At 46.0% G+C, this 20,331-nt stretch overlaps 1 protein-coding gene across 2 annotated transcripts in view; it reads left to right on the top strand.

Annotated features, from left to right (window-relative positions):
- Nucleotides 1–64: 64 nt before the first annotated feature.
- BROX (BRO1 domain and CAAX motif containing) overlaps nucleotides 65–20,331 on the top strand; it is a 44,765-nt gene continuing 24,498 nt past the window's right edge. The window contains exons 1-3 of one of the 2 annotated variants that reach the window (XM_040351402.1): nucleotides 65–283; nucleotides 15,874–16,011; nucleotides 18,180–18,286. In XM_040351402.1, the coding sequence (XP_040207336.1) occupies nucleotides 15,911–16,011; nucleotides 18,180–18,286 (208 nt within the window). In that variant the 5' untranslated portion in view covers nucleotides 65–283; nucleotides 15,874–15,910. Of the gene's footprint in view, nucleotides 284–15,873; nucleotides 16,012–18,179; nucleotides 18,287–20,331 lie in introns of those variants that run through there. The other variant, XM_040351403.1, reaches the window with a different exon arrangement.

The raw sequence follows: 20,331 nt of genomic DNA, 5'->3' as shown, positions 1-20,331 counted from the left end.
ACGGGGTCTGTGTGTCCTGTAGACACGCCTACAGATATGTATCACGAATAAGTCAGCTAGGGCTGCGCGCATGCGCGGACGGGTCCTTCCCATGTTTACCTGTCTGGGGCGCTTTAATCACGTGGCTCCTCCTCCCACAGCGGTGACTGGGTCGGCAGGGTGGAGACTTTCTTCAAGTGTCACAACGAGGAAGAGAGCTTCTGTGTGATTGGAGCTTGGCTGGGACTCTGAGTGAGCTGTACAGGGGCCACACTGTCATTGAGAGGATCCAGGGCCCCCAGGGGTGAGTATGAAGATCATTCAGTAATGGGGAGGACACCTGTAGCTCTGTGGGGGGGAACTACAGATCTCAGCAGACCCCACAGGGCCTGCTGGGTGTTGTAGTCCTTGTGGTGATGGAGAATTATAGCAGAAGAGGGACCTGAGTGATCATATTATTATCGCTTTTCAGATCAATGACACATCTTTATAATTGTGTCATCTGAGGATCAATATCAGGACTGCTCAGAAGTCTTCAGCATAGATCCCATCTGTCCCTGATTTGGTGCAGTGTCCCTCTGTCCCTCATTCCTCCTCGTTTGTCCTCATTGTGGTCTCATCTATATAGTTGTATATGCAATTCACTTTTTAGCAGTGCTTCATTTTTCATCAGATGTCTAAATTGCTGTATTTATAAATTCCAAAAGCCAATATAAAGGAATAGTAGTGGTAAAAGTTTGTACAATTCTCCTTTAAGGGGGCGTGGCAAGGGGTGTGTCCCATGCCTGCATACTTTTGCTGATAGGTGTCCCTCATTCCCATCTCAAAAAGTTGGGAGCTATGGTCTTGTGTGATTGCAGAGATTATCCCCTGAAATATGTGGCATCAGAGGCCGGCCCTCCATAGGTGTAAGCGACAATTTGGGGCTGATTTCGAGGGATAGGACTCTTTGTGACGACAGATGTGAAAATATCGAATATTAGATGTTGTAGAGTAGAGAATGTGTATCTTTATATGCTTAATAAGGATGCGCTCCGGCGTGTTCGATTAGAACACGTGCAGAGCCCGCCAGGAAGTCGGCACCCGCGCTGCGCTAATCACAGCCAGGCAGACATTGTGCGATGCTCGGCTGCAGAGATCGGGAAATGTCTGCCTGGCTGTGATTAACGCAGCGCGGGTGCCGACTTCCTGGTGGGCTCTGCACGTGTTCTATGCGAACACGCCGGAGCTCATCCTTAATGCTTAAAGGAACACTAAAGGTTTGTTTTTTATTAGATCAATTGATTGCTGTAAGCTAGAGCATTTAAATATCACTTACCTCGTTTTTCCTTTTGACCTCCAAAATACAGTAATCCAGGTTTGAAAATGCCATTTTCTGTCACTCCTCTTCTTGCTTTCCACCAGCATCTGAGCCGTTTTGCATGGTGGAAAGCAGAATGTGCTCACCCCCTCCCTATGACTACAGCCCTGCGTGAAGATGCTCTCTTATCCCTCACAGGCATGGAGGCTAAGCCTAATGGGAACTGTAGTTCCCATTAGGCCGTGATGTAGCAAGAATGAATGCGCACCGCAAACCAGGAAGTCAGTGAGAATAACGATTCAGGAGTGCTGGAGGTGAATAAAACGTCTCGATTTCAACAGGTATCAAACTAGTTATAAGGCAAAACATTACTTTTTACTTTATCAGCTACTGTCAGACTTTAATTTAAGAGGAAAATATTTTTGTCTTTACAACCCCTTTAAGGCCCCTTTTACACTGGGACGGGAGGTGTGCTGACGGTATAGCGGCGCTATTTTTAGCGCGCTATACCGTCAGAATTTTCGGCGGTATTCGGCCACTAGCCCCCCCCCCCCCCCCTAGCGGCCGAAAAACTATTAATACCGCTGGCAATATTACCGCGGTGTCCCATTGTTTTCAATGGGAAGGAGCGGTAAACACAAAATTGGCCTAACTTTACTGTTTAGTTCATTTTAAATTAATTAAAGTGTATTATTTTTCCCTAAAAAAAAGAATTGTGTTTGAAAGTCTACTGCACAAATACAGTGACATAAAATATTGCAACAGACACCATTTTATTCTCTAGGGTCTCTGCTAAAAAATATATATATATTTAATGTTTGGGGGTTCTAAGTAATTTTCTAGCAAAAAATATTGATTTTAACTTTTAAGCAACAAGTGTCTAAAAAGATTTAGACCCGGATTCACGTAGCACTTACGCCGACGTATCTCGAGATACGCCGCGTAAATGCACATATGCGCCGTCGTATCTATGCGCCCGACTCTGAAAGCAAGATACGCCTGAAAATAGGCTTCATCCGACCGACGTAAGTTTCCTACGCCGTCGTATCGTGGGCGCATATTTACGCTGGCCGCAAGGGGCGCTCCCATTGATTTACGATTCGAATATGCAAATGAGTGAGATACGCCGATTCACGAACGTACTTGCGCAAGGCGCATTAATATACGCGGTTTGCGTGAGGCTTACGTCCGGCGTAAAGTTATTCCCCATCTATGAGGCGCAACTCATGCAAAGGTATGGACCAGGGAACAGCCGTCGTATTTTACGTTGTTTACGTAGTAGTACGTAAATAGGGCTGGGCGTAGGTTACGTTCACGTCGTAGGCATTGATCCGTCGTATCTTAGGGAGTAGTTTCGTCGTGATTCTGCGCATGCACACTGGGTTGCGTCCACGGGACGGCGAATGCGCCGTACGTTATTCGTATCTTTATGATGCTCGGCCCATCATTTACATGGGGTCACGCCTCATTAGCATGGCTCACGCCCACTGCCACTTATGACGAGTTACGCCGAGGGAACCCAGCGTAGATTTGGGAGCAAGTGCTTTGTGAATACTGTGCTCGCCGCTCTGTGATACGTCGGCGTAGTGTATATTCGATACGCTACGCCGGCATAACTATGTGCCAAGGTATGTGAATCCGGGCTAAGTCTTTAAAGGGGTTGTAAACCCTTAAGGTTTTTCACCTTAATGCATTCTATCCTCCTGTGCTGCAGCAGCCCCCCCAGAGCTGCCCTTTCACTTACTTGAACCCGATCGTTCCAACGGCGTGGACGAGCACAGCAGCTCCAGCCGCTGTCTCTGGTCCTGACTGGATAGATTGATAGCCGCGCAGCCATTGGCTCTCGCTGCTGTCAGTCATATATAATGTCATGGGGGCAGGGCCTAGTCCTGCTGTCTGTGTCAACGAGCGGCTCTCCAATGGGGCACTCGAGAACAGGAGGAGCCAGGAGCACCGCTGATGGACCCCTGAAGAGGAGGATCAGGGCCACTCTGTGCAAAACCAACTGCACAGAGGAGGTAAGTATGACATGTTTGAAGTGAGCAAAGAACTCTGCACTTGTCACATAGAATCAGGGAAGTGATCGGTGGTCCGGTGTGTCAGTCTGACACACCGATCTCGGTAAAGCGCCTCCGATGGAGGCTCTTTACTATGTGAACAGCCTTGTCCAATCACAGCTGATTATGATGTAAACGGGAAGAGCCCTTGATCGGCTTTTCCTCACTAGCGTCTGACAGATGCGAGTAGAGGAAAGCCGATCGGCTGCTCTCCTGACAGAGGGGATCTGTGCTGATTGTTTATCAGTGCCCAGCAGTGCCACCCATAAGTACCTTTCAGTGCCACCCATCATTGAAGTAGAAAACTTACTTATTTACAACATTTTATAACAGAAACAAAAGTTTTTTTTTTTGTCTTTTTTATTTGTTTAGCAAAAAATAAAAACCACACAGGTGATCAAATACCACCAAAAGAAAGCTCTATTTGTGGGAACAAAATGATAAAAATTATGTTTCGTTACAGTATAGCATGACCGCGCAATTGTCATTTAAACAGCGACAGCGCTGAAAGCTGAAAATTGGCTTGGGCAGGAAGGAGGTATATGTGCCTGGTATTGAAGTGGTTAAATATTGAACTGTTGGTAGTGCACATATGTGACATAGAAGCAAAAAAACAAACTAGAAACTAGGGATGCACCGATATATCGGTGGCCGATACATATCGGCCGAAAACGATAATGACTGCTCGCACAATCACCGCTGACTGTCCCGTGTCCTCCTCCAGCCCCCTTCCCTTTTGCTGCAGTCTCTCTCCCTCCATGTCCCCCTCTGTGTTTCCTTCTCCTCCATGTCCCCCTCTGTGTTTCCTTCTCCCCCTTGTCCCCCTCGGTTTTTCCTTCTCCTCCGTGTCCCCCTCGGTTTTTCCTTCTCCTCCGTGTCCCCCTCGGTTTTTCCTTCTCCTCCGTGTCCCCCTCGGTGTTTCCTTCTCCTCCGTGTCCCCCTCGGTGTTTCCTTCTCCTCCGTGTCCCCCTCGGTGTTTCCTTCTCCTCCGTGTCCCCCTCGGTGTTTCCTTCTCCTCCGTGTCCCCCTCGGTTTTTCCTTCTCCCCCGTGTCCCCCGCCGTGTTTCTCTCTCCCTCCATGTATCCCTGCGTGTCCCCTCCGTGTATCCCTCCTTGTCCCCAGCCGTGTTTCTCTCTCCCTCCGTGTCCCCCGCCGTGTTTTTTTCTCTCTCTCTCTCTCTCTCTCTCTCTCTCTCTCTCTCTCTCTCTCTCTCTCTCTCTCTCTCTCTCTCTCTCTCTCTCTCTCTCTCTCTCTCTCTCTCTCTCTCTCTCTCTCTCTCTCTCTCTCTCTCTCTCTCTCTCTCTCTCTCTCTCTCTCTCTCTCTCTCTCTCTCTCATTTTCTGCCCCCCCCTTAAGTTATTGTTCCCCTCAATTTCTTTCTCCTCTGCATAGCTCTTTAAGACTTCTATCCATCCTCTCTTTTCTCTCTCTCTCTCTCTCTCTCTCTCTCTCTCTCTCTCTCTCTCTCTCTCTCTCTCTCTCTCTCTCTCTCTTTTTCTTTCTTTCTTTTTCTTTCTTTCTTTCTTTCTTTCTTTCTTTCTTTCTCTCTTTCTTTCTCTCTCTTTCTTTCTTTCTTTCTCTTTCTTTCTCTCTCTTTCTTTCTCTCTCTTTCTTTCTCTCTCTTTCTTTCTCTCTCTTTCTTTCTCTCTCTTTCTTTCTCTCTCTTTCTCTCTCTCTCTTTCTCTCTCTCTCTTTCTCTCTCTCTCTTTCTCTCTCTGTGTCCCCCACCATGTTTCTCTCTCCTTCCGTGCTCCTCCTCCACCCTATGGAACTGTCAGGGTGGAGAGCAGGGTAGGAGCCGGTAAATCCGGCTCCTTACTGTTCCGAATGGACAGAGTCAGTGATGACTGACTGTCCATTCACATAACTGAAACATCACTGTAAAAAATAAAATAAACAAATCACCATAAAAAAAAAAAAAAAAGTAATTTTCTGTTTCGGTTTTGGTTTCGGCCTGACTTTTTTTTTTTTTTTTTTTTTTCGGTTCTGAAATTTCCATTTCGGTGCACCACTACTAGAAACTGACTCAACTATGTCCATGTAACCATTTATCATTCGAAATTCAGGCATTACATGATGGCAATAGTGTTTGTTCTAACAACCATGTGTGTCTTTCAGGGATGGTCAGAGACCCTCTTCACAAGTAACCTTTCATATGAATGGTTCTATGTGAACAGCGGCATCATTGATTTGTACAAGAATCTGCGATTATTGCTGGCAAAAAAGCTAATTGGCCCTCTGAGTGAAGTCTTGCCTCATTTGCTAATACTTGGATTGAGAACTTGTGAATTGATTTCTATTACAACATTGGATATGATTCAGAGGTTCTATATATAGCTGTCTGTGACATCATCTAATCACATGCTGAGCGAAAAACACGGACTGCAGGCTACATGGGAGAGCGCATGACGCGTTGAAATGGTGGCTGCATTCTTACTAGTTACTGTAGATTCTTTTTGCTAAAGGGAAATTTTAAGTGACAAATAAATCATTTATTAGGGAAATGATAGTGCAGTTCTTTACATACTCTGTAATCCAGTGCAGTCAGAATAACGAGAGCACCACACAGGGTCCCTGGGAATGTACTTCCTGAAGCAGCATTCTCTTTTTCTGCTTGTTGTGTCACCAGTCCTTTTAAAACTTTAGTGCACATGTTAATCTGAGTCGTGGGAATTTGTGTGTGTGTGTGTTAGGGTTGTCCCGATACCACTTTTTTGAGACCGAGTACAAGTACCGATACTTGTTTTTTTTAATGTCATGTGACGGTGGCTTTTTTTTTTTTTTTTTTTTTATATTATTGTTATTGTTATTATTATTATTATTATTTACATTTTAACTTTTTAATTATTTATTGCAATTTTTTTTTTTTTTTCAATCAGCCCTGTTGGGGGGGGGGGGCTTTGGTGAGATATCAGGGGTCTTAACAGACCTCTGATATCTCCCCTTTGAGACAGAGAAAGGGACTAAGCCGCTCCTACCGCCGCTCTCCATCCTGACGGAGGGGGTGGAGGAGGAGGACATGGAGAGTGACACCACGGAGGGGGGACACGGAGCATGGAGGGTGACAGCTGCGGCACGGAGGGTGACAACAGCGGGACAGTGGGGGACAACAGCGGCACGGAATGTGACAGCAGCGGGACAGTGGGGGACAACAGCGGCACGGAATGGGACAGCAGAGGCATGGAGGAGGAGAGCAGCGGCATGGAGGGTGACAGCATCAGTGGGGGACAGCAGCGGCACGGAGGGTGGCATCAGCGGCACAGAGGGTGGAATCAGTGGCACGGAGGGGGAGAGCAGCGGCACGGAGGGGGAGAGCAGCGGCACGGAGGGGAGAGCAGAACCGAGGAGGATAGCAGCGGCACGGAGGGGGGACATGGAGGGGGAGCGCAGAGCCAAGGAGGATAGCAGCGGTACAGAAGGGGGGACACAGAGCATGGTGGGGGAGAGCAGAACCCAGGAGGATAGCAGTGGCATGGAGGGGGGACACGGAGCATGGAGGGGGAGAGCAGAACGGATGGGGGGAACTGGAGGAGGATACAGGGAAAGTCCGGTATCGGGTGAAGTATCGGAGCAGTACAAGAACTCGGGGAAATGCTTGGTATCGCTCCCGATACCAATACTAGTATCGGTATCGGGACAACCCTAACCAAAACACTAAGTGTCGGTTCACACTTGTGCGAGTTGATACCGAATGCGATGCGTTAACACAAACTAGATTCGTATGTCATCCAAAAATAAATTGTTTTCAATTATGGTGGTTCACATCTATGCCTTGCGATCCCTCTCCGAATGCGATGGGAAAAAACGGTCTTGTGCGAGTTTAGAGCGCTGCGTTGCAAATTTAATCTCCATAGACATCAATGTAAATCGTTCTGGAATCGCATTTGATGGTTCACATATGTGCGAATTCCACCACACTATTCTCCACAAAAACCAGGAAGTTAACACCTTTTTTTTTTTTTTTTTACATTATGATTCCATTGGCTAGAACATTAATCGCAGCTATGTCCCACTCCTGAAATTTGCATTCAAATTGCGGTAAATTCGCACCTCAGAATGGACTGAAAAAACGGAACAAATTCACAGCGCAGCAGTGTGACCCGGCACTAAGGCCCCTTTCACACTTGTATGACTTGTCTTGGGACTGCAAAGTTGCATTAGAAGTCAAACTGAAGCGGTAGGAAAAAAAAGTGTTACTGCTGCTTTAGTTAATTGGAGGGGGTGGGGGGTTCTTCTTTACCCACTTAAGACCCGGACCTTTAAGCAGGTAAAGGACCTGGCCAGTTTTTGCGATTCGGCACTGCGTCGCTTTAACTGACAATCGTGCGACGTGGCTCCCAAACAAAATTGTCGTCCTTTTTTCCCCACAAATAGAGCTTTCTTTTGGTGGTATTTGATCACCTCTGCGTTTTTTATTTTTGCGCTATAAAGAAAAATAGAGTGACAATTTTGAAAAAAATGCAATATTTTTTACTTTTTGCTATAATAAATATCCCCCAAAAAGATATAAAAAATTTTTTTTTTTCCTCAGTTTAGGCCGATACGTATTCTTCTACCTATTTTTGGTATAAAAAAAAATCGCAATAAGCGTTTATCGATTGGTTTGCGCAAAATTTATAGCGTCTACAAAATAGGAGATCATTTTATTGCATTTTATAAAAAATTTTTTACTACTAATGATCAGCGTTTTTTTTTTTTTTTTTTCGTGACTGCGACATTGTAGCGGACACATCGGACAATTTTGACACATTTTTGGGACCATTGTCATTTTCACAGCAAAAAGTGCTATAAAAATGCATTGTTTACTGTGAAAATGACAATTGCAGTTTGGGAGTTAACCACTAGGGGGCGCTGCAGGGGTCATGTGTGACCTCATATGTTTTTCTAACTGTAGGGGGCGGGGCTGAACATGTGACGTCATTGATTGTGTTTCCCTATATCAGGGAACACGTGATCAATGAAGCTGCCACTGTGAAGAACGGGGAAGCTGTGTTTACACACACCTCTCCCCGTTCTTCAGCCCGGGTGACCGATCGCGGGATTCCGGCGGCGATCGGGTCCGCGGAGCTTCGGACCGGGTCACGGGCGCCCGCCCGCGACCCACGGCTAGGCACTTAGAGGTCATACAGGTACGTGCTTGTGCCCAGCCGTGCCATTCTGCCGACCTATATCTGCAGGAGGCGGTCCTTAAGTGGTTAATTATAATTAATAACTTGTTTTGCATAGAGCAGGGGAGATTTCCCTTCACTTCCTGTCCTTTAAAAAGGATTTTTTCCAATTTTTGTTTTGATGACAACTGTATACCGTATTTATCAGCGTATACCGCGCACTTTTTTGCCCTGAAAATCAGGGCAAAATCGTGGGTGCGCGATATACGCCGATACCCGCTTTCCCGTGCCGAGTTTGAATACTGCGCAGTACACTCGTGTATAGTCGGGCAATCTCGGCTCCTTCCGCGCTCACGTCCTGGACGTACAGGACGTCAGCGCGAGAGTTGCCGAGCCTGCCCGACAATACACGAGTGTACTGCGCTCTGTATATGTCGGCGCAGTATTCAAACTCGGCGCGGGGAGGACGCCGCACCCGACGAAGAGGACACCCGAAGCCGCAGACGGACGCGACGAGGCCGCCGATGGATGCCGCAAAAGACACCAAAACTGTAAGTACAAAAAACTTTTTCCCACAGGAATCCGCTGCAACTTTAGGGGTGCGCGCTATACGCGGGAGCGCGCTATACCTCAATAAATACGGTAATTGGGGATTTCCTGTCCCGTGGTCACCGGGACAAAGAGGGCGAGTGACGCAGACAGCAGTCAATTCTGACAGGTGTTATAAAATTCCCTCATTCCCACCCCAAAAAAAGTAAAAGTTTCAGCTTTGGATATACTTTATTTCAGGAGTACATCTTTTTAAAGTGGGGTTCTAACCCCAAAAAATGTAAGAAAGAAAGGAGTAACGGGGACAGGAAAGGAAAGGAAGTAGGGAATTCAGGGACTCCAACAGCATTAAACACCTGACAAAGGATTGAATCCTTCCCTACGCTGCCACCCACGCTAAAACTTCTTTTTGGCTGGAGTTCCCCTTTAATGTGTAGAGTGAGGTCAGTCATTAGAGGCGATCGGTCGGGTAACATTAGCTGCGCAGTCATTGTGTGTTTTGTAGAGTCATATGAGCGGGCACACTGTCACCTCGGTGTCTGCCACACCTTATCAGAGACCTGCGAGTGTATCAGTGACAGGTTCAACCGGACTGGACAGGGCGGGACAAACCCACAAATGATGTCACTTGATTGATATTTTACTGGATGGATTCAGTCTGTACGACACATTACATAGGATATGCTTTCATTAATCTGCTGATCTAAAGGAGGGAAAAAAATCTAAAGTTAGCAATAATAGGAAGAGTTCTGTTTTATATAGATTCCCTGTATGTGTGTGGCTTGTATCAAATTTATAAATATAGGCCCAGATTCTCAAAGGGCTTACGACGGCGCAACGCCATGTACGCCGTCGTAAGTCCTAATCTGGGCCGTCGTATCTATGCGCCTGATTCTTAGAATCAGTTACGCATAAATATCCATTAGATCCGACGGGCGTAAGGCTCTTACGCCGTCGGATCTTAAATGCAATTTTTTTTTTGTCCGCTAGGTGTCGCCTCCGTCGTTTTCCCCGTTGAGTATGCAAATTAGCTAGATACGCGAATTCCCGAACGTACACGCGGCCGACGCAGTAAAGTTACAACGTTTACGTTAGGCTTGTCCCGGCATAAAGTTGCCCCTGGGTATATGAGGCGCAATCAATGTTAAGTATGGCCGTCGTTCCCACGTCGAAATTTAAAAATTGACGTCGTTTGCGTAAGTCGTCCGTGAATGGGGCTGGACGCCATTTACGTTCATGTCGAAACCAATGGCGTCCTTGCGACGTCATTTGGAGCAATGCACCCTGGGATATTTTACGGACGGCGCATGCGCAGTACGTTCGGCACGGAAACGTGCTTAATTTAAATACTACATGCCCCCTACCCGCCTAATTTGAATTAGGCGGGCTTGCGCCGGGTGATTTACGCTACGCCGCCGCAACTTTACACGCAAGTGCTTTGTGAATGAAGCACTTGCCTGTAAAACTTGCGGCGGCGTAACATAAATTAGATACGTTACGCCCGCACAGTTTTGCGCGATTCTACGAGAATCTGGGCCATAGTGCATTGGGGGAAATAACAGATGCTCCAATTTCTTGATAGAAGTTTGTTAAAGTGTTACTAAACCCAGGACCCTGCATTCACTATATCTGGTCCCCCACAGTACACAGAACATGGAAATGCAATTATTTTAGTAAATATAAACTGCTAAATACCTTTTCTCATCAGCAGTATATAGCAGTCTTGTAAATTCTGTCAGTGTCTGGTTAAAGCTTGGAGGAGCTTTCATTCTCCTCTGACTGTCCTATAAGGCTGCAGGACCCCTGACCCTCTGTCTGGATAGTGCTGATTGGGCCTGTGCTGATCACATGCACTCTCCCAAGAAGAAAAAGAAACTCTAGCAATACACACAAAACTGAGCATGTGCAGAGTGCCCCCATCAGTGTCCAGCCGAGCACTGGTTAAAGCTTGTAGGAGGAGTTTTGATTCTACTTTGACTGTCCTATAAGGCTGCGGGACCCCTGTCTGGACAGTGCTGATTGGCCCTGTGCTGATCACATGCATCCTCCCGAGGAAATAAAAAAAACCTTCTAGCAATACATACAAAACTGACCATGTGCAGAGTGAATCAAGGCTCTGTTCTATTAGGAGAAGGATTGGGGACATTTCCATTTACGCCATCTCTCCTCTGTACAGCTCTCCCCGCATCCGCCGTCACATTTTGAAAAAACGTTTCCTGTGAATAAATAAACATCAACTACCATCAGCCATTCCAGCTGCCGGCTCGTAGTTCTCAATGAACTGTGAGGGCGCTGGTGAGCGCTCTGGTAGTTTCATTGATCTTTCTGCCCCGTAGTAATTGCCTGCCTGTATGAGAGGTACAGGCAGACCGCTATCCAGAGAGCCTGCATGAACTTGACATTGCACCCGGGATCTGCTGTGTCTTTGGGGGGGGGGAAATAATGCACGTGTGTGTTTTTTACCTGCAAAAGTTGACATTTGAACTTCTTCTTTCAATTCCAGCTGGTAAGCACAGCCATTAACCACTTGCTTACTGGCCACATATACCCCCTTCCTGCCCAGTTAAAATGTCAGCTTTCAGCACTGTCACACTTTGAATGAAAATTGCGCGGTCATGCGACGTGGCTCCCAAACAAAATTGACATCCTTCTTTTTTTTTTTTTTTTTTTCACAAATAGAGCTTTCTTTTAAAAAAAAAAGCAACAATTTTGAAAAAAAAACACAATATTTTTTTACTTTTTGCTATAATAAATATTTTTAAAAAAATTAAAAAAAAAAAAAAAAAATATATATATATATATATATATATATATATATATATATATATATATATATATATATATATATATATATATATATATATATATATATATATATATATATATATATATATATATATATATAAATATATATTCTCAGTTTAGGCCGATATGTATTCTTCTACATATTTTTGGTAAAAAAAGAAAATCGCAATAAGCGTATAGTGGTTGGTTTGCGCAAAAGTTATAGCGGCTACAAAATAGGGGATAGAATTCTGACTTTTTTTTTTTTTTTTCTAGTAATGGCGGTTATCTGCGATTTTTGTCAGGACTGCGATATTATGGCGGACACTTTTGACACATTTTTGGGACCATTCACATTTATACAGCGAACGGTGCTATAAATATGCACTGATTACTGAATACATTTAACTGGCAGGGAAGGGGGTTAACACTAGGGCAGGGGTGCCCAACCAGTGGCCCGCGGAGCCCTCTGATGTGGCCCGCGACCTCCTGCTCTGGGATGGCTGGTTGGCAAGCCTAGGTTGCAGACCTGCCATCCTGGAGCATCAGTGTTGTAAAAGAAGCCGGCGGTAGAGGAAGCAAGTGGCTTTTCAGAAAGTGCACCACACCTTCAGGATATAATAGACGTCTATGGCAAAGTGCAGCTAACCCGGCGGGAAAACCACAGGTACACTGTACCGCAATAGACCACAGACCATCAGTGTAAAAGCAGCCTTAGGCCCCTTTCACATGATCGGTCCGACCCGATCGGACCCTCCATTCACCTCTATGAAGCGGCAGATGTGAACAGACTTTTGTCCGTTTACACCTGCCTACCTCCAATCCGATCTGCTTAAAAAAACAGGAGTGGATCTGCCCCCTTCTATCTGATTGGATCAGAGGGCCCATAGCGTAGATTGGGCTGTGTCTGTGTCTGCTTTGCATATGCAGACTGGACACAGACCTGTCTGCCAGCTCTGCTCATTGTGGCCCGCGACTGGTTACTAAGTTGCTTAAGTGGCCCTCGACCTTCAAACGGTTGGGCACCCCTGCACTAGGGGGAAAGGAAGGGGTTAAATGTGTTCCCTGGGAGTGATTCTTACTGTGGGGGGAGGGGACTGACTGGGGGAGGTGACCGATCTGTGTCCCTATGTACAAGGGACACAGCATCGGTCTCCTCTCCCTGACGGCGACGTGGATCTGTGTGTTTACACACACAGATCCACGTCCCTGGCTCTGTGACTGGCGATCGCGGTACCTGACAGACATCGCGGCCGACAGGCATGCGCATCGGCATTTCGGTGACGCGCCGGACAGGCGCGCACGCCGGCGGCGACACTCGTGCGCCCCCCAGTGGTCGGAGGACCCGAGGCCGTAAAAAGACGGCCTCCCGGACCTGTAGACCTGCCTTGTGGCCATCTTTTTACAATAGCCCGGGTCTCAAGAAGTTAAACCATGATCTCTTGACAAAGTGTTGCTGCATTGCACTCTAGCTCTGTCAAGGGATGGAGTGGAGGACTGCTACACTGTACCCAAGTACTTTGTCGCATCTAGAGGAAAATACGAAAGTCTTTAACCAGAATGATTTGGGCCTTCAAAAAAAAAAAACATCGGTCCAGAAGGGGTTAATGTCTGCTGTTCTCAATGCATCTTTGTCTGGAATATTATAATCATTTTCCCAAGGAACAAAAGGCCAGGAAATACAATATTTGCATTGTACATCCATGTAGATGGAGTATGAGCTCTGAATATCGCCGTCACTCCTGCCCACTGTAGAGCAAACGCCCTTCACCGACAATGGGATGATTGAACGCTCCATAGCAGTGCGTGTCTTTTCAGATTTCATGCTGAATATTTCTGAATGTGATTAGGATCTGAGATAGGCGTGGGGGCAGCTTAATGGAACATGGTAAATAATAACCCCCATCAACATGCACAATTACTCAGTAAATTCTAATGATATGCAGGAAAAATGTCCGCTCAGCAAACTGTCTTGCGTTCCCTTTATTCCAAGTAAGATGTTGCTGTTCAGATCCCCTAAAATGTTGAGCTTTTCCTAGTTCAGGAATAGAGAAGAAATCTTCCAGTGGGGACACTTGTTCTGGAGACAGCTGTCTTAAGCCTCGTACACACGGTACGTTTGTCAGACAACAGAGCGTCTGATTTTTGTCAAAAGGGCGTGTGCCAGGATCTTGTCTTGCATACCAACGGTACACAATTGTCGTGACACAAACGTAGTGACGTACTACAAGCAATTTCAGCTCTTGAGCGCCACCCTTTGGGCCCCTTCTGCTAATTTCGTGTTTGGTAAGCATTGATTATGGTCATGCGTGTTTGTACTTTGGATTTTTGTATGACGGTGTAACGGTCACCACCGTTTACGACCTTCCATCCCATCCACAACAGCTCATCTGACACACAGACAAATCAGCAGGCATCCCATTTTCCCAGAATCAAGACGAGACACAGCTCTGTACTTGTTTCAAATGTAATGACACTTTAATGGTTTCTTCTCAGCTTTTTATGCAGTTACAATCATGTGACAGTATTCGAAGGGACAATGAGACACCCCCCTAATCACACACCAAGGCTAATTACTAAACATTCCTTCATTAACAGCATAACAAACAAAACACCATCACACACTGAGTTCCCTAGGCAGACGTTTCGTCTCTGCATACAGCTTGACACCTATTCACACCTCTGAGCATCAATAGGCTGTAGACAGTGTTATCACACAATTAAAGGCCTTTCAAGAGCCAGCCTTATTTAACATGTTAACAGTCTTCACAGAGAGATGAGTCACTATTGACTGGTTGGGTCACAATTGACCAACAACTTGCAATCTCTCAAGATCCTGCAATATGAACTATTATTAATGTCCCATCTCATGTAATACATGAATTATGATTAGCCACCCTATGCCCAAAAGGGGCACAGGGTGAACTTGGACCCAAGAGTTCTTGGGGCCGCTGGCACAGGAGTATCCCCCATCCCTCAAAAGTCTCTGGGTGTCACGGGTCATCCTGTTACAGACGGATTTGTGCGATTTGATTTGATATAGGATTTGTACTGCGCCGAATGTGCTCCCATAAGAGCGCGTCTAGGCGGTGTACTGACCATACAATAATCTGACGTCAAAACGTCCGCCAAATATTTACTAGCATGTCATCCATATTGGCCGAATGTTGTACGTACTAACGGTAAGATTTTAGGACAACAGTCTGTCAACAGGCAATCCCCTTCCAACAATTTTATCTCATGTACGAGGCTTTAAGCAGCCCATAGACGATTGGATTTTCTTTCTTTCCACTGCTGGTAGAAAGAGAGAAAATTGTTTCATTTCCCCATCAATGCAGTCATGCCGCGTACACACGATCATTTTTCGGCATGAAAAAAACATTGTTTTTCCAAAAAGGCCTTTAAAATGATCGTGTGTGGGCTACACGTCATTTTTCAGGTTCTGAAAAACGACAAATAAAAAATTCGAACATGCTGCATTTTTTAACGTCGTTCATGCTGAAAAATGATCGTGTGTACGCGGCATCAGTGTTGATGGGCAAAAGCCTCCCGACCAGCAGAGCTCCAATGATTACTGCTAGCGGCTCTAGCCACCAGCAGTGATCACATGTGATAAATTCGACAGGCTGGTTGTACCCAAGTCATTTGATGGATCGATTTTGGTTACAATCATGGATGGATCGAATCTCAGCCAGTCCCCACTGAACCGGAGATATTTTGATCCATGTATGGCTGGCTGAAGTGAGGATTTGTTTGTCTTTGTGCCCATTGCCACTGTGACAGAAGATGTTAAATCCCAAAATGTACAGTTGTCACAGGAACAGGAAGTGAAGGGAAGATCTGTGCTGGTGACCGCTGGATTTGCTCCTACTTTTTAGGCGAAAAAAAAAGAAGAAGCTCTGTCCAAAACATAAAGACGTCAAGGCTTTAAATACACTGTGTGTTAAATGAAATGTGAACAAATGGTGTCTTGCTTGTGAAATTTTCTTCATATTTTCCCCATGTTGGGGCCCTTGACCACGTCGCTTGGCATAAAACTCTGCAAATGTATCTTAAACACCAAGCGTTTTGACAAGTGTTTTCATTTCCCTGCAGGAGATACAGAGTCCGGTAAAGAAAACATTCTGCCAGCATGACGCACTGGTTTCACCGTAACCCCTTGAAGGCAACCGCTCCGGTGTCATTTAATTTCTATGGCGTGGCCTCCACCCAAGCGGCATCGAAGATCTGCAGGTAAGATTTTATGATGACATTCTCATACATGAAGTATGTTCGAAAATTCTGTTCAGTTTTTGACCTGTTCTCTTGTATCTGAACTCCAAGCAAACCGCTCCATACACCATTGAAATTCACATATGGGAGCCAAAGGGTTGATATCTTGGTCCTGCCGGCCCTGAGATTTACACAGCGCTGCCATGCTGCACAGCCTGCTGGCCTGATTTCCTTTTCTTAAAGCGGAGTTCCACCCAAAAGTGGATCTTCCGCTTAATCCACTCGCCCCCTTACATTGGCATGTAATTTTTTTTGGGGGAGGGAGTGGGGGCTTCAGGAGGACTTCCTGTCGCACTTCCTCCTTCCGCCGAGGGGCTGCTAAGGCGATACGTCATATCGCCTTTTGGCAGCCTCTCCCTGTAGGCGATCGCCTGTCCAATCGGATGGCGCCGCTCGCGCATGCGCAGTGGGTGCCCGGCCGTGAAGCCGAAAGCTGTCAGGGCCGGGTGCCCACACTTAGAATGAAGACGCCGGCCGGAGAGGGGGGGGAAGAGGGGGATTGCTACTCAGAACATTCTTGCATGCCAGAAACCTGTGCAGATACAGGCACTGCCCCTTTTGCATCATCCAGGAGGAAACATCTTACCACGTTTTCTGCGAGTGCCCCTTTGCACAGGGCCTGTTGACGGCCTTGGAACCTGAACTTAAAGACTTTGTACCACAGACTGCTATTACACACTTTGGTGTGTTAAACGGACTCTTCTGTGGAACTCATTCACAGGAGGACATTGACAGTGCCTGGTGGGTGCTGTGTTGCTTTAAAGACGCTTTATGGTACCCCAGGAACCGCCGCGTACACCACCGGCAGAGGGGTTTCACAACTCTGCGCAACGCATCAGGCATCATACAGCAGAATGGGTTGAATGAATGTAATTTAATTGTATGCTTGCAACTGTATTGATATGTAGTGTATTTATGCGCTGCGTCGCAGTACAGAGAATGTACCCTGTTGAAAGTATTTGATTTTTGTATATTTGCTTTGCAAAATAAACTTAAATATTGCCTCTGCCAAATGGTGCCACCTGCCCCCCAAACCCTTACAGCTGACCAATGGCCAATACCAGCCCTTTACCCCAAGCATTGTACACAGAAAAGATTTTGAGATAAAAAAAAAAGCCCCTGTCCCAGTTGGAACTGTCACATGTACCTTTTAAAATAAATATGTAACTGCAATCGTGGGTATTTTTTTTTTCCTCTCTTTAACCGGTTTACGACCGGCTCGCGTACATATACAGGGGCAGAATGGCTCCCCTGTGCGAAACCCCGTACAGGTACGGGGTTCCTTTTACAGCTGCTAGAGGGCGTGCGCGCGCCGCCACACGACTGGGGACCTGATGCACGTGGCTGGTGGTCGCTATCGCCGCCAGCCGCGTGCTCGAGCGCCAGCAAAGGGATTTGTGTGTGTGTGTGCAAACATGTCGCTGGTTCCTTGTAAGTAGGAACAGCAAAATGTCTCCTCTCCTACTCGGTCCTATTTCTATACAGTTAGAACACACTGAGGGAACACATATTTAACCCCTTGATCGCCCCCTAGTGTTAACCTCTTTCCTTCCAGTGTCATTTACACAGTAATCAGTGCATTTTTATAGCACTGATCGCTGTATAAATGTCAGTGGTCCCAAAAGTGTCCGCTCTGTCCGTCGCAATACCGTGAAAAAAACGCAGATCATCGCCATTACTGGGGGGGGGGGATTGGGGGCATGGCATAAATCTTTCCCATAGTTTGTAGACGCTATAACTTCTTCCTTCCCCCTTCCTTTTTTTTTTTTTTTTTGTGTGTAGTGCAAAAAATAAAAACCACAGAGGTGTTCAAATAGCACCAAAGGACGCAAATTTTGTTTGGGTACAGCATTACATGACCACACAATTAACTGTTAAAGCGACTCAGTCCCAAATTGTAAAAAGTGCTCTGGTCAGGAAGGGGGTAAAACCTTCCGGGGCTGAAGTGGTTAAGATTTAAAGCTGAACTCTGGGAACATTAAAGACAACTGCCCCTGCAGTAGAGCTTCCACTGCACTGCAAATGTTAAAAGGTTCTTTTTTGTTGTTGTTGCAGTTCTCTTCTTTTCCATCCAATGCTCCAGGTTGTGGGATGGCTCTCAGCTCTGTTTTTTCTCTCTTGCCCTGCAGTGATCTCAGAAGTACAAGAGCGCGTCTATTGGAACTTTTTACAGATGCCACCTGTAACCCTGATATGATGAAGAACGCAGCAGATGCCTATTTCTCCTTGCTGCTAGGTATGTAACTACTGGATTATCCCCTCGCTGTCCAGTCTCTATAATAATATTCTTTAGCATGATCAACGGTGCCAAGGATATGTTAACCACTTAAGGGCCGAGACTCTTTTTTACACTTGTTGTTTAGAAGTTAAAAACATTTTCTTTTTGCTAGAAAATTACTTGGAACCCCCCCAATAAAATATATCACCCTAGAGAATAAAATGGCGGTTGTTGCAATACTTTCTGTCACAGCTTATTTGTGCAGCGGTCTTGCGGGCGCACCTTTTTTGTAAAAAATACACTTTTTAATAAAAAAATTAGATAACAGTAAAGACAGCCCAATTAATTTTTTTGATATTGTGAAAGATAAGGTTACGCCAAGTAAATTGATATCCAACATGTCACGTTTCAAAATTGCGCCCACTCGTGGAATGGCGACAAACTTTTACTCTTAAAAATCTCCATAGGCGATGTTTAACAATTTCTACAGAGGAGGTCTAGGGCTAGAATTATTACTCTAAGGCCTCGTACACACGATAGGATACCTGTACGGTTTAGGAGATATCCCCTTGGGGCAAACTGAAACAATGGCACGTACGTGTCGTTGCTTCAGTGACAATGCCGTTACCGGCGGCTCCCGCGTGCATGCGTGGGAGTGACGCCATCGCGGCTCTGGCCAATCACATTGCCGGAGCCGCGATACCCGAAAGTAACTCCCGGGAGAGATGCTGCCGGAGGGGGGACAAAGACCGTTGTGGGGGCTTCGATGTAAGGTAAGTAATTCATGAGCTAGCTAGCGCATACTAGCTCATTTTGCCTTTGTCTTGCAGGTTTTTTTTTTTTATGGTAGGTTTATTTTGACAGTGAGACTGAATAAACGCATTTTAAAAAAGTTATAAATTGATTTGCATTTTAATGAGTGAAATAAGTATTTAATCCCTTCGCAAAACATGACTTGGTACTTGGTGGCAAAACCCTTGTTGCCAATCAGAGGTCAGAGGTTTCTTGTAGTTGGCCACCAGGTTTGCACACATCTCAGGAGGGATTTTGTCCCACTCCTCTTTGCAGATCCTCTCCAAGTCATTAAGGTTTTGAGGCTGACGTTTGGTAACTCGAACCTTCAGCTACCTCCACATATTTTCTATGGGAGTAAGGTCTGGAGACTGGCTAGGCCACTCCAGGACCTTAATGTCCTTCTTCTTGAGTCACTCCTTTGTTGCCTTGAACGCGTGTTTTGGGTCATTGTCATGCTGGAATACCCATTCACGACCCATTTTCAATGCCCTGGCTGAGGGAAGGAGGTTCTCACCCAAGATTTGACGGTACATGGCCCCGTCCATTGTCCCTTTTGATGTGGTGAAGTTGTTCTGTCCCCTTAGCAGAACCCCCCCCCCCAAAGCTTAATGTTTCCACCTCCATGTTTGACGGTTTAGATGGTGTTCTTGGGGTCATAGGCAGCATTCCTCCTCCTCCTCCAAACACGGTGAGTTGAGTTGATGCCAAATGGCTCAATTTTGGTCTCATCTGACCACAACACTTTCACCCAGTTCTCCTCTGAATCATTCAGATGTTCATTAGAAAACTACAGACGGACCTGTACATGTGCTTTCTTCAGCAGGGGGACCTTTCTGGGTGACTATGGTCCCAGCTGCCTTGAGTTTATTGACAAGATTCTCCTGTGTGGTTCTGGGCTGATTCCTCGCCGTTCTCATGATCAATGAAAGACCATGAGGTGAGATCTTGCATGCAGACCGAGGGAGATTGACAGTTATTTTGTGTTTCCTCCATTTGCAAATAGTTGCACCAACTGTTACCCTCTCACCAAGCTGCTTGGCGATGGTCTTGTAGCCCATTCCAGCCTTGTGTAGGTCTACAATCTTGTCCCTGACCTCCTTGGACAGCTCTATGGTCTTGGCCATGGTGGAGAGATTGGAATCTGATTGCTTCTGTGGACAGGTGTCTTTTCTACAAGTAACAAGCTGAGATTAGGAGCACTCCCTTTAAGAGAGTGCTCCTAATCTCAGTTCGTTACCTGTATAGAAGACACCTGGGAGACAGAAAAC

This window comes from Rana temporaria, chromosome 4 (genome assembly GCF_905171775.1).
Source record: "Rana temporaria chromosome 4, aRanTem1.1, whole genome shotgun sequence".
Lineage (NCBI taxonomy): Eukaryota > Metazoa > Chordata > Amphibia > Anura > Ranidae > Rana > Rana temporaria.
Note: the sequence above shows the minus strand (reverse complement) of the source record. Positions and strands in the feature narration are given on the sequence as shown.